The sequence below is a fragment of the Pelobates fuscus genome, chromosome 1 (genome assembly GCF_036172605.1).
Source record: "Pelobates fuscus isolate aPelFus1 chromosome 1, aPelFus1.pri, whole genome shotgun sequence".
Taxonomy (NCBI): Eukaryota; Metazoa; Chordata; class Amphibia; order Anura; family Pelobatidae; genus Pelobates; species Pelobates fuscus.
In genome coordinates, this window is record NC_086317.1 from 314,568,325 (window position 1) to 314,581,745 (window position 13,421).

Genomic DNA, 13,421 nt, shown 5'->3' on the forward strand with positions numbered 1-13,421 from the left:
TATATTAACCACAGTTGGCAGCCAAACAATATCTTGTTGTTTTTTTCTATTTAAAATAATTAGAAGTAATGTAACCAGGAAAGATCATTTAGCTACAACTACTTTGCAAGTACACTCTATGATTTAGATGTTTTGCCGCTCCGAATATTAAAACCGCACTCTCACCTTTGGGATCTTCGAACGTTTTGTAAAAACCCTGTGGTGATATGGTGTCTGGTGTAAGGGGAATAAACTGAAGTTCTCCCTCCACCTTCTGGCTCAGTTCCATCTTCAGCTCCTGGCAAATAAAGCCACCAGACACAGCATTCCTGCTGCACTCTTGAGCATGTAAAATGGGAGTCATTGAAAGATCCCAGGATACTGCAGGGTTTTTATTTTCGTTTATGTGCAATGAAATATCCCTGTTTGAAGCTTAATGTTTTTCTTGTTCATATTATGTTGGCATTTCAGAATTTTTCCAAAACACTCCTCCATATGAGTTTTCAAAAGATTCCATCTTGAAATAAGTCAAAAGTGACAATGCCACATTAACACACAACAGTGTGATAGTCAAGAGTTAAAGGGTCACTCCACACTGGAGCTGACTTCTTATTTTAATTTGAAATAATTATATTCATAACAAATGTGTTTAAAAAAAAAAAAACAATTACAAAAACGTCGATACATGTCTTGTCTGTGTATCTTACCTACTGTTAGATATTCACAAACTAGAACATAGCTGACACCTGTCCATCAATCCTGTCTATGCCAATATTTTCAGTGGGTGTAAACCTATCCCATCCCATAACTTGTGCCTAATGTGATTTAAGGATCATATCTTAACTACAGGCTAGAACAAGAAAAAAGAATGAGCTAGAGAACCACCATACATACAAGTACGAGGTGGAAGGCTGCTCATTCAGTGGTATATACCCCTTCAGTGAATGTACTTTCATAGAGAGGGGGAGGGGGAAAAAAATAATAAATTGTAAATAAAAACAGAACCAAAAACCATAAATAAAAAATGAACAAAGACAGGGGGGAGAGAGGACGTGGGTATGTGTACCTTTAATAGAACAAAAAATACATAAATAGTAAAAAATTAATTAATTGATTAATTAACCCCTTAAGGACACATGACATGTGTGACATGTCATGATTCCCTTTTATTCCAGAAGTTTGGTCCTTAAGGGGTTAAAGCTGGCCCTATACCTGGCCAGGGTGGAAAAGAGTATCCCTTCGCAAAAAAGTACAAACTGGCTAGAACCAACACAGTTGAAAAGTATTAGAGACCAAAAATCGGTCACGAGAAGTTATAAATAGCCAATGAAGTGTTGGTCTTAGCAAGTAGATAAAAAATAAAAATAATACTACCAGAAATCAGGTCTTGGCAAATAAGTCCTGCCAGAGATCTGGTATAAGGGCTGGGGGGTATATTGGATAGAACTAGGCATATAAAGTGAGCCTTAGTAGTAGTGGTGTCCCTGGAGAGAACAGAGAGTTTACTAGTGCAGGCTATCAGGTAGATGTATGCAGAGTGGACAGAAGATCCAGCTGGTAAATATCATCATGGGGGAGTATACATGAAAAGTGAAATTAGTTGCCAAAAAGAACCTCCAAACAAAGTCCTGTCTGCAGACTAGGTAGCCCTGTATTTAACTGACTGTCTCCCATATACACAGGGTGACCAAATTAGCTACCTGCTGCTTCAAGGCAGCCTCAAGATTATCCCTAATTCTTAACCCCCACACTGCCCAATAGGACCCTCAGCGGAGTTACATCAAACACAAAAATAAAAATAAATAAATAGAAAAAAGGAGGGTAAAGAAAAATACATCAAAGAGAATGCATCGGCATTCTATAATGCTCTAAGGGCAGGGGGGTATATTGAATAAAGATAGGAATATAAAGTGAGCCTTAGTAGTAATGGTGTCCCTGGAGAGAACAGGCAGTTTACTAGTGCAGGCTATCAGGTAAGTGTATGCAGAGTGGACAGAAGATCCAGCTGGTAAATATAGGGAAGGTGCCCCTCAACAAGGGGGAGTATACATACAAAGTGAAATTAGTTACCAAAAAGAACCTCCAAACAAAGTCCTGTCTGCAAACTAAGTAGCCCTGTATTTGACTGACTGTCTCCCATATACACCGGGTGACCAAATAAACTACCTGCTGCTTCGAGGCAGCCTCAAGGCTATCCCTAACTCTTAACCCCCACACTGCCCAATAGGACCCTCAACGGAGGTACATCAAACACAAAAATAAATAAATAGAAAAAAGAGGGATAAAGAAAAATACATCAAAGAGAATGCATCGGCATTCTGTAATGCTCGACGCGCGTTTCGGCGAATATGAACGCCTTTATCAAGAGCTACAGCGAGTCTGCCTACCTGGCCGTGTTAAAAGCGAAAGATCGACCCGCCTCTGTCAGCCCGTCCACCAATCCCCAGGCACCAGCCCGCCCCCTTGACACATCAGTCCAGTGTCCAATCCGGATCGAGAGGGAGGGGAAGAGAGGTGGAGAGGGGAGGGAGTGAAGGAACACGCCGGCCCACGTGGGTAGCGGGCGTGTGATTCGCTTAACCTTATCGTTAAGCCAGCCCCCAAATTAACATAATTTACGCGATTTACAGTGCTAGAGCGGGGGGCACAGAGAGGACGTGGAGGAAGTATATGGCTACCAGAGTTGCATAGCTTATATCGTGATCGCACGAAAATGTAAAATAATAGTGGTGCAATGTTACCAACTACAGTGTAGTCTGGTATATTCCCCCAGGCCTCCTGCAGTATGGGTCAAACACAGTGTCCCTTGTAGATAAAAGGGACAGTGATCATTACAGATCGATATGGAGTATAACTATATAGTCTGAGACTATCACACTTAGACTCTGTAATCAGATTACTCAACTTCGCTGAAAGTATGAGTAGATAAAGCTTGAGATGCTTGGTATTTGTAAGGTTCAGTGAGGAATATAAGCTGAATATACATTGAATAGCAGGCAAGGTGTTAGATCAATTTCACAATAGAAAGTAAAATACGCGGAAAAGGGTCCACTGATTTAGGAAGACTGCTCACATCAACAAACATCAAAAAGGAAATGATCCCCAGGGGCCTACGGGTCCGGAATATACCGACAGCATATGCCGATAACCCTGAATTTATGAAAGAGTGGGAAATGGCAGCAGGAACGTGCTCTAAGAAATTTATGGAAATTATTTGTTCCTTTGAAAAAAACAAACTAGAAAGCACTAACCTTAAACTAGGGGAAGAGATTGAGAAATTAAATCAGTTCAAGGATGAAGCCACTTTCTCCAACCTTGAGAACAAATTAAAACTAAACCTAGATAGATATCAGGAGTCTATCAAATTTAGAAAACATCAGAAATTCTTGAGGGATTCTAGAGACTATCAAACTGGTAACATCTATAAGTTCCCTAACCGACGCTATAGACAAAACTCTGAGAATAATTTAACCTCAGAGTATGATTCCTCTGACACAGATTCTAATCCAGCAGCCTTAATCCCACAAACTACAGTTGCAACCCCTAGTGACATTACCAACCCACGTAGCATCTTAAAAAAGGGGGTTGGTTTTTTAGAATTGGGACATCAGGAGGAGTATCCAAACTACCGGACTCGTTACCAATCGAGAAACCGGGGAGTGAGGGATGGGAGACGGGGGGAAAGAGGAAGAAGGAGACGATACTAGCGATTGAACCCATCCTCGACCCTACATGCACCCCGAATTTACAGGTTATTAACCTCTCATCTTTTCATCTTGAGAAATCGCACTGTAGGGTCCTGGAAAAGGGTCTATCATTCGTCCCTACACCTCCCTTTGACAAATTCACCTGGGTCAAAGACCTACATTTGTTTGTGAGGAAATTAGCATTACACAAATTCCACACACTAAATAAGGAGAAAAGGGCAAGATCACTTGGCCTTTCAGTTGGAGATATAGAATGCCTGAACAACCTTGTGGCCCTTTTAGATGACAACGATACTCTAAAACCTCCAAGATACACAGAATTAAAGCCCAAAAGTCGCTTCACCCCCAACCTCTCGTCCTTCAGGAACATTGATTTGTGCCTAGAAGCAGTGAAGTATGAGATTGACCATATAGAAACAACAAACCTTACTTTCTCCCCTAATGAAAACCTCTCCCGCCAAGAACAGAAGGCCCTAAAAGCCCTTAGAGAGAATGACGACATTGTCATTAAACAAGCAGATAAGGGGGGGAATGTGGTACTGATGGACAAATCAGACTACGTGAGAATGGTACAGGATGTCCTTGGTAATAGGGACACATATATGGTCCTGCAGACAGATCCCACAAACTCCTTTCTCAACAGCTACAAAGAGATTTTGGACGAGGGACGCAGTGGGGGGGTTGCTATCCGATGAGGAATACCGTTTTATCCTCAACCCTTGCCCCAGGATAGCAACCTTCTACTGCCTCCCTAAAGTCCATAAAAGTTCCAAGAACCCTCCAGGCTGCCCGATAGTCTCGGGGATCGATAATTTAACCCAAAATGGGAGTCTGTATATCGATCGCATCCTTAGACCCTTTGTGGAATGTCTCCCGTCCTATATTAGGGATACAAAGCAGGCCTTGCACCTTCTGTCTAATTTAAAAATTCCACCAACATCGAAATTATGCAGCCTCGATGTTGAGGCGCTATATTCTTCTATTCCACACCAAAGGGGTCTTGAACACATTAGACACTTCCTAACTCAAAGAGGCACAGAACACCAGACACATACTGAATTTACCATTAATCTCCTAAAGTTCATCTTAACACACAATTTCTTCTTGTTCAACAAGAAGTTCTACCACCAGGTGAGAGGTACGGCGATGGGCACGGCCTGTGCCCCTTCTTACGCCAACCTCCACCTGGGATGGTGGGAAGAACAAATCAACACTACCAGCACATTGGCACCATTCATGACCAAAATCACTTCATGGTATAGGTACATTGATGATGTCCTAATTATCTGGCAAGGAGATTTGGATGAATTCAATCAGTTTGTCAACCTCCTCAATGTTAATGAGGACAACTTGAGATTTACCTCAGAATTTGGGGGCTCTGCCTTAAATTTCTTGGATTTGTCTATTTCCATCTGCGGAGATGGTTCTATTAAAACAACCCTATTTAGAAAACCATCCGCATCAAATTCACTTCTAAAGTGGGACAGTCACCATCCAAGGCCCCTTAAGAAGGGCATTCCAACGGGCCAATATCTTAGGCTCCGACGGAATTGCTCAGACCTGAGTGACTTCCAGACTAAGGCCAAGGTCCTACGTCAACAATTTAAAGACAAAGGCTACCCAAATAAATGCCTCAAAAGAGCCTATAAAAGGGCTCTGTTGACAGATAGGGCAGACCTTCTGTCGGACTCACCAGATGCCAACCCTGGCACGAATAAAATCATCATGATGATTGGCACATTTGATACCGGTGGAATGTAATAAGAGTCACTCCAGAAATTCTGGCCTATACTTCTTAGGGACTCACATTTGAAAGAAATACTGAACCCATGTGCTACCATCACGGCCAGGAGGGGCAAGAACCTCCGTGACCTGTTGTCCCCTAGTCACTTTTCCTGCAAACAGAAATCCCAGACCAACTGGTTGGTACGCCAAATACCAGTAGGTACCTTCCAATGCGGAAGGTGCGTAGCATGTAAATTCATTTTAAGAGACTCCAAAAAAATTATGGACAGCGAAGAAAAACAATCTTTTCAGATTGCACATTTCTTTAACTGTAATTCAACAGGTCTGGTCTATCTCCTCACGTGCAGTTGTAAACTGATGTACGTGGGGAAGACATTCAGGCCTTTTAAAGAACGCATTAAAGAACCTGGGAGATGCACCAAGAATCGTGTTGAGACGCCCATTTCTAGGCATCTTAAAGAACACCATGATGGTTCATCTAAGAACATACGCTTTTGCGGTCTCGAGCTGGTTAAACGCGAATCCAGACGGGGTGATTTTGACGGGGTCCAGACGGGGTGAATCCTGCGCCAGAGGGAATGCAGATGGATATACAGACTCAACACCTTACACCCCAGAGGCTTGAATGAAGGTTTCTCCTTCTCCCCTTTCATTTAAATCCAAATTAAATACGGATACACTCCGTAGACCTTTTTTGTTTCTAGGAATCGGATATATCTGCTTCCTTTTGAATGCGCTCTGGTCCTGTATAATAGAGTAGCCTTGCTGCGCTTTTGGGATTCACTATTAATATGATGCTATTTTGTACTTATACACTTGGTGGAGGGCTACATTATTTACTATTCATTATTAGCTTTTAGTTATTCTCCCCTTTTTTCACTATTTTATATTCATTCTTTTATTATTTATTATTATTTATTATTTTTTTATTATTATTTTTGACCTATTTATGTTTGTTGATGTGAGCAGTCTTCCTAAATCAGTGGACCCTTTTCCGCGTATTTTACTTTCTATTGTGAAATTGATCTAACACCTTGCCTGCTATTCAATGTATATTCAGCTTATATTCCTCACTGAACCTTACAAATACTAAGCATCTCAAGCTTTATCTACTCATACTTTCAGCGAAGTTGAGTAATCTGATTACAGAGTCTAAGTGTGATAGTCTCAGACTATATAGTTATACTCCATATCGATCTGTAATGATCACTGTCCCTTTTATCTACAAGGGACACTGTGTTTGACCCATACTGCAGGAGGCCTGGGGGAATATACCAGACTACACTGTAGTTGGTAACATTGCACCACTATTATTTTACATTTTCGTGCGATCACGATATAAGCTATGCAACTCTGGTAGCCATATACTTCCTCCACGTCCTCTCTGTGCCCCCCGCTCTAGCACTGTAAATCGCGTAAATTATGTTAATTTGGGGGCTGGCTTAACGATAAGGTTAAGCGAATCACACGCCCGCTACCCACGTGGGCCGGCGTGTTCCTTCACTCCCTCCCCTCTCCTCCTCTCTTCCCCTCCCTCTCGATCCGGTTTGGACACTGGACTGATGTGTCAAGGGGGCGGGCTGGTGCCTGGGGATTGGTGGACGGGCTGACAGAGGCAGGTCGATCTTTCGCTTTTAACACGGCCAGGTAGGCAGACTCGCTGTAGCTCTTGATAAAGGCGTTCATATTCGCCGAAACGCGCGTCGAGCATTACAGAATGCAGTTGCATTCTCTTTGATGTATTTTTCTTTATTTTTCTTTATCCCTCTTTTTTCTATTTATTTATTTTTGTGTTTGATGTAACTCCGTTGAGGGTCCTATTGGGCAGTGTGGGGGTTAAGAATTAGGGATAATCTTGAGGCTGCCTTGAAGCAGCAGGTAGCTAATTTGGTCACCCTGTGTATATGGGAGACAGTCAGTTAAATACAGGGCTACCTAGTCTGCAGACAGGACTTTGTTTGGAGGTTCTTTTTGGCAACTAATTTCACTTTTCATGTATACTCCCCCATGATGATATTTACCAGCTGGATCTTCTGTCCACTCTGCATACATCTACCTGATAGCCTGCACTAGTAAACTCTCTGTTCTCTCCAGGGACACCACTACTACTAAGGCTCACTTTATATGCCTAGTTCTATCCAATATACCCCCCAGCCCTTATACCAGATCTCTGGCAGGACTTATTTGCCAAGACCTGATTTCTGGTAGTATTATTTTTATTTTTTATCTACTTGCTAAGACCAACACTTCATTGGCTATTTATAACTTCTCGTGACCGATTTTTGGTCTCTAATACTTTTCAACTGTGTTGGTTCTAGCCAGTTTGTACTTTTTTGCAAGGGATACTCTTTTCCACCCTGGCAAGGTATAGGGCCAACTTTAATTAATCAATTAATTAATTTTTTTACTATTTATGTATTTTTTGTTCTATTAAAGGTACACATACCCACGTCCTCTCTCCCCCCTGTCTTTGTTCATTTTTTATTTATGGTTTTTGGTTCTGTTTTTATTTACAATTTATTATTTTTTTCCCCTCCCCCTCTCTATGAAAGTACATTCACTGAAGGGGTATATACCACTGAATGAGCAGCCTTCCACCTCGTACTTGTATGTATGGTGGTTCTCTAGCTCATTCTTTTTTCTTGTTCTACATTTATTCCTGGGGTAATGCCCCCTATATACCTCTTAGTAACCTCCATCAGAGTTTGAGGTGTTGGGTTTTCCCCTACACCCCATCCCTCTGTTTCCTTATTTTTAACTACAGGCTACTTGCCAGGGTTCCACATTTCCACCGGCCAGTGGTGCGCGATATTTTACCACTGGTGAGTGTACCAGACTTGGCAAGTAACTTTTAAGGCCTGGCTAGTAGTGTAGGACTTGAATTTTTGAGTTCTGCTCTTGCTACAAAATGGAGCTGACTTGCAGCTGAAAGCAGCCATGCTTACCCCATGATGTGGTGCTATTCACACAAAAAAAGTCGCCTCTAAAGGAAACCTAAGCATTGTAACACTATGTGCTCATTGTATACGTTTTTTTTGTTTTTTTTAAGGAAGCACGCTGTCCAATTCTCCCTTCTGTTTTGGCTTTTGCTGTTTTTACATTTAGGAACATAAAGAAACACCCTGGGTTTAGATTTCACAAGTGCTTGAATTTTTAAGCCTTGCATTATCTATATAAAATAGAAAGTACTAGGCTACCAGCCCGGCTTTGGAAGTTACTTGTCACTGCAAGCCTGGAGGGTCCATAGCACATGGAATTTATCTTTGCTAGTGGAAAGTGGAAATTTTGTGCCAGCATAACGCATTTAAAATGATATAAATAACCAAGCTAAAATAATATATCTATTTTTGGAATCGCTATGTGTGCAATAAAGGTTTTCCTTTGCGCTAAAGCCCAGGCTTTCTGAAACCTAGCAATGCTCCTGGATATGCACAGTCACTCTGAAACCTTGTGGATGACCAGGATTGACTAAGAGGCCTCAACTTTCTTGTTACTGCAGAAGTTGCAAATCCTGGATATTTGCAATGAGTAAAAGTGACTTCTATCTGTATTTAACTATTTTGCTTGCCCGTTTTAATGCATTATTTTGTATTAAAATAAAAAGGAAGGACCTCCTACAAACGAAATTGTATCTTTAAAGTGCCATAGGAATAATAATAATAAAAAAATAATAATACAGCTGCCCACCTCATTCCAGACCAATATAACAGAGCCAGGGGACAGTCAGCCCCCCTGGCTGAAATACACCAAAACGTTTAAGGAAAAAGCCTTAATTTCCCTGTACATCTAAGTACAATATTTCTGGGAATTGGGATATCTCCCACAACTATTTCCCTAATTATTAACTTGCTAAATCCAGTACTGTCAAATCATCAAGTTATCCTCTTTTCCCCATTAATATAGGTATTTTGAAATTATCTGCTGCAGCTAGTAATTAAAACACAAATATCTTCTGTATCTGTAATAATCTACATGTAGTACAAAAGATGATAGGCACTCACTATAGTATTTAACAGAAGAGAAAAAACAGGCAGCAAACAAATCCAAGATTTCCCAGACCTTGAGGGTGGATAAAATACAAGAAGAAACAGAGTAAACCGCATCCAAGGTGTATGTACAGAATTTTATACGTACATAGGTCTTCAAGGGGTTATACAAAATGGACCTCAAGAAAAATAAGAGACAAAATAATAGTGCAATACAGTATATATAATGTATATGTTGTAGATAATCTTGTGTCACTTCCACTCACATTTTATTGAGCTAACTTGGAGCTCTGCTGTGTTGCGCATGGACAGAACAATCCCCGTCTCTAAGGATATATCATGATGTGGTCACCATAATATTCTGTACATACACCTTGGGCGCAGTTTACTTTGTTTCTTCTTGTAAATATTCTACATGTACCTGTAGTACACATAGATTACATCTCTTTTCGAAGAGCAAGGTAATATCATTTGTTGGGCATATAAATAGCCACCACAACCATCCATGGGTGGGTATTCCACTGAATCCACCCTCCCAGGGCATCCCACATTGTTTTCTCATTGGCTGTACTGAATAATTCATTTATTACCGAATAGTATTTGATTTATTTTTGAACTACTCACTTAATTTTTGGAACTTTATGAAGGTGTTAATTCTCGGGCAATTCCTATTTGGATTGTTTGCAAACTGCAGATAAGTTTTAGTGAATTTTCACAGATTTTTGTTTTTCTTGATCTTTATTACCTCTATTTCATCCTAAAATTCAGGGCTTTATAAATGACCTTGTGTGTGTTTGAGTGCAATATAGTTTGCATATATTTTATAATTGATTCTTTACAATTCTTTGAGTATGTGGCAGCGGCTCTGACAGTAAGTATCTTCATTACAAACCTCATACAGCCCAGCTGCATGAGTTAAGGCATATCTTTTCTGCCATTTAATTAAGTTTCTATTCTTGTGCGCTTCTTATATATATACTTTACTTTTGCTTCATCGGATTTTTCCTCCTTATCCTTTTTGTTTGTCTATTACAAAGTAATAAAGCTGCTTACCCTTTTCATGCTTTACATGTAGAACCTGAATATACACTCACTACTATATTTTTATTCCACCAGAAACACTGCTGCATATAATGTCAAACTGCTTACCCAATGAGTTGTGTGTTTGTTATCCTGCTCGTATAACCTCCTAATTTTAATATATGCTTTCCACCCACTCACTACCATTTGTTTGTTTTTAATTTTACTTTTCATTCAGTCTTTGTACAGCTGTTACCTTTTATGTTTTTTGCCTTTTTTTTTTGTTTTTCTTTTTCCCAACAGTGAGGGCTGTCGGCGAGAAAACACAATGAAGAACGTAGGATGTCGGAAGTATGCTTTTAACAGCCTGCAGCTGAAGGCATTTCCAAAACATTACAGGCCTCCTGAAGGAACCTATGGAAAAGTGGAGACCTAGGATTCACGATCTTTTTTTTTTTTTTTAGCCTTTCTGCCGCCATTTGTAATTTCCCATTAGTTCCAATGTGTTGGGCTTAATTTATTTTTTTTTGTTTTGTAAGAATTTACAAACACAACATCATACACAAACTGTGCATGAGTAAGAACATGGTCGTTTTGGAACTTTTTCCCCCTTTTTTAGGAATAATTACGGATTAAAAAGTCAACATGTGAGTTATTATTGATTGCAAAATTACCAGCCAAGTCCATGATATGATGGAACAAAATGGCTTATTTGATCTACTGTTATTTGTCTTTATGTAGTTTCTGAGGTTACTGCTCAAAGGATTTGCACCAAATATGTATTTTACTCAATGCTGAAATCTTCTCCAGTGGAGACCTTATTGATTCACAGCATGTCAAATAGAGGCTGCACTTTGTAATATTAAAAACAAGAAAGTTTTGTGTGTTTTTTTTTTGTATTTTCATCTGTTTAGATTTTGTTCTGAAAATAGAAAAATGTTTTAAAGAAAAGTCAAGTCTGCATTTTTAATGTGTTTAATGGTAAGAGGAAGGTTAATATTTTATGTCAATCTCTGCTTCTCTCTACCTGTTGTGTATTGTGATATTTTCTTACAATATAGACAACTTTGGTTTATTATTGGCCAGCAGGAAATTGCTCTAAAGGATATAAAAAGGTTTTTATACATTTCTAGTGATACAAACTCTTGTCAGTCACTGATACCCACTGTGCACTTTTATCTTCATCTATAATAGATTGAAGAGAGGAAATCTGCCAGGTCCCCAGTATTGATTAATTTCATGTAAAATCAGGTGACTCTTACAGTAGCTGTAAGACTCTTAGCTGCTACCTATTGGCTTGGGTTAACGCTGATTATGTTTTGAGTGAACGCCTGTCATGTGAAAGCCTGATCAAAACTTTTACTTCAGTCATTGAGTCAAGAGTAAAATTAAAACATTAGTTTCACTTGAGATCTCTAGGATATGAGTGCTTATTCAAAAGGTGGGAGAGCAGAATTTATTGCCAGCACTCATTATCGAATTAGAGTGACACCCTACTGCCGCTCAAATAATTTAAAAAAAAAAAGTAAGATATACACCTTCCTTCCCCCCCACCGCCCCCTGCCCAGACTTTCTGCGGCTGTCCAATCAGACTTACCAAGGCATGTGCTCTGCGCAATTGCTGCCTCTTGAATTTAGCTCTACTGAGCTAACCAAACCACGAAGTAACAGGACCTGTTGTCTGCTTAAAAGCCAGGGTGGGGTTACAAGATTAATTTATAAAAGTGCCAGTTTCTATTGAAATATGCTCTTCTTGTAATTGGGGGGGGGGGGGGAGGGGAGGGAACTGTAGTGTCCCTTTAACTTCAGGGTTTAGCATGTTTTTGTTTATTCTCCATTGTTGTCTTTTAGCGGCTCTGCTTCTTATTCTTAACTATATTTTTACCTTTCCGAATTTGCTCAGAGATGCAAAAGGTTTTTATCCAAGTTAAAGTATATGCACCCCCAAATATCCTTTAATTTGAGAGCTTAAAAAATTATTAATAATGTGTCTGCTAGGACAAACACAGTATGCCAGCGTGGAGGGAGGCATTGCCAAGTAAGGTAGAGATTAAACAATTTGATATGCTTTTGTAAGCGTAGCGAAACACATTAACACGAAGAGCACTTGCCATAAAGACAATGTATTAGTCATTCTCTGCTTGGATATAGTATCAATTGTCAACTTGAATGTGTTGGAAAAAAATATATTTGAAAGCCTAAAATGGTTATTATTCATTAAATATGCATGGAAACCCATTTCTAAATAATCCAATCTATAATTAGTACAAGCACTGTAAATAGATATCAACCTGTTTTATAAGCTTTTCTAGACCTAAGCTTTGTGGCAGGGTGCTCAAAAATTGTTTAGACGCTTTACGATGTATTGTGCTCTGGTGGCAATGTTTAATGCATAAATTAATCATTCCTACAACGAACATTGGTCAAAACCTAACCAGGAAACTTAGTCCTGCAATATAAGAACCGCAACTTCCTCTGCAACTTGCATGTGAATTAATCAGCGTTTTGACATGCATTGCATTTGAAAAGTCAAGTAAGAGACATTTTCTGACAAAATGTCTCATCTTGGCAAACATGCCTTCTGTTAATATAGTTAAGTTTCCAGTTTTGTTTAGATAGATCCTTAATCACTATAGTGCCAATAGCCTGGGTAACATTTACTCTAATGCACTTTTTTTTTTTTTCATGCTTTGCTTTTAACATCACTTTTAAAAGTCTAGCCTGCTTTTCAATAGTAGTTAGTTAGAACCAACCAGTGGCATAAACCCGGTGTGAAAACTGATCCGTGTCCCCTGGAAATCCATAGCTATTGGGTGGCCCTAACAGCATCGACCACCCAATGGGCCCTTTCACGTGCAGCCCTAGCAGTTTTACTGCGCGGGCCAGGGCCGCAACACATGGCGGCGGGCCCCCTGTAGTGACGGGCCTGGTCGCAGCTGCAACCCCTGTATGTACACCTCTGGAACCAGCCATAAACCCAGTA

At 39.9% G+C, this 13,421-nt stretch overlaps 1 protein-coding gene across 4 annotated transcripts in view; it reads left to right on the plus strand.

The window, feature by feature from the left end:
* Positions 1–13,105, plus strand: part of INPP4A (inositol polyphosphate-4-phosphatase type I A) — a 98,995-nt gene extending 85,890 nt beyond the window's left edge. For all 4 annotated transcript variants that reach the window (XM_063459003.1, XM_063459051.1, XM_063459033.1 and 1 more), the window contains one exon: positions 10,742–13,105. In XM_063459003.1, the coding sequence (XP_063315073.1) occupies positions 10,742–10,874 (133 nt within the window). In that variant the 3' untranslated portion in view covers positions 10,875–13,105. The remainder of the gene's footprint in view (positions 1–10,741) is intronic.
* Positions 13,106–13,421: the final 316 nt, after the last annotated feature.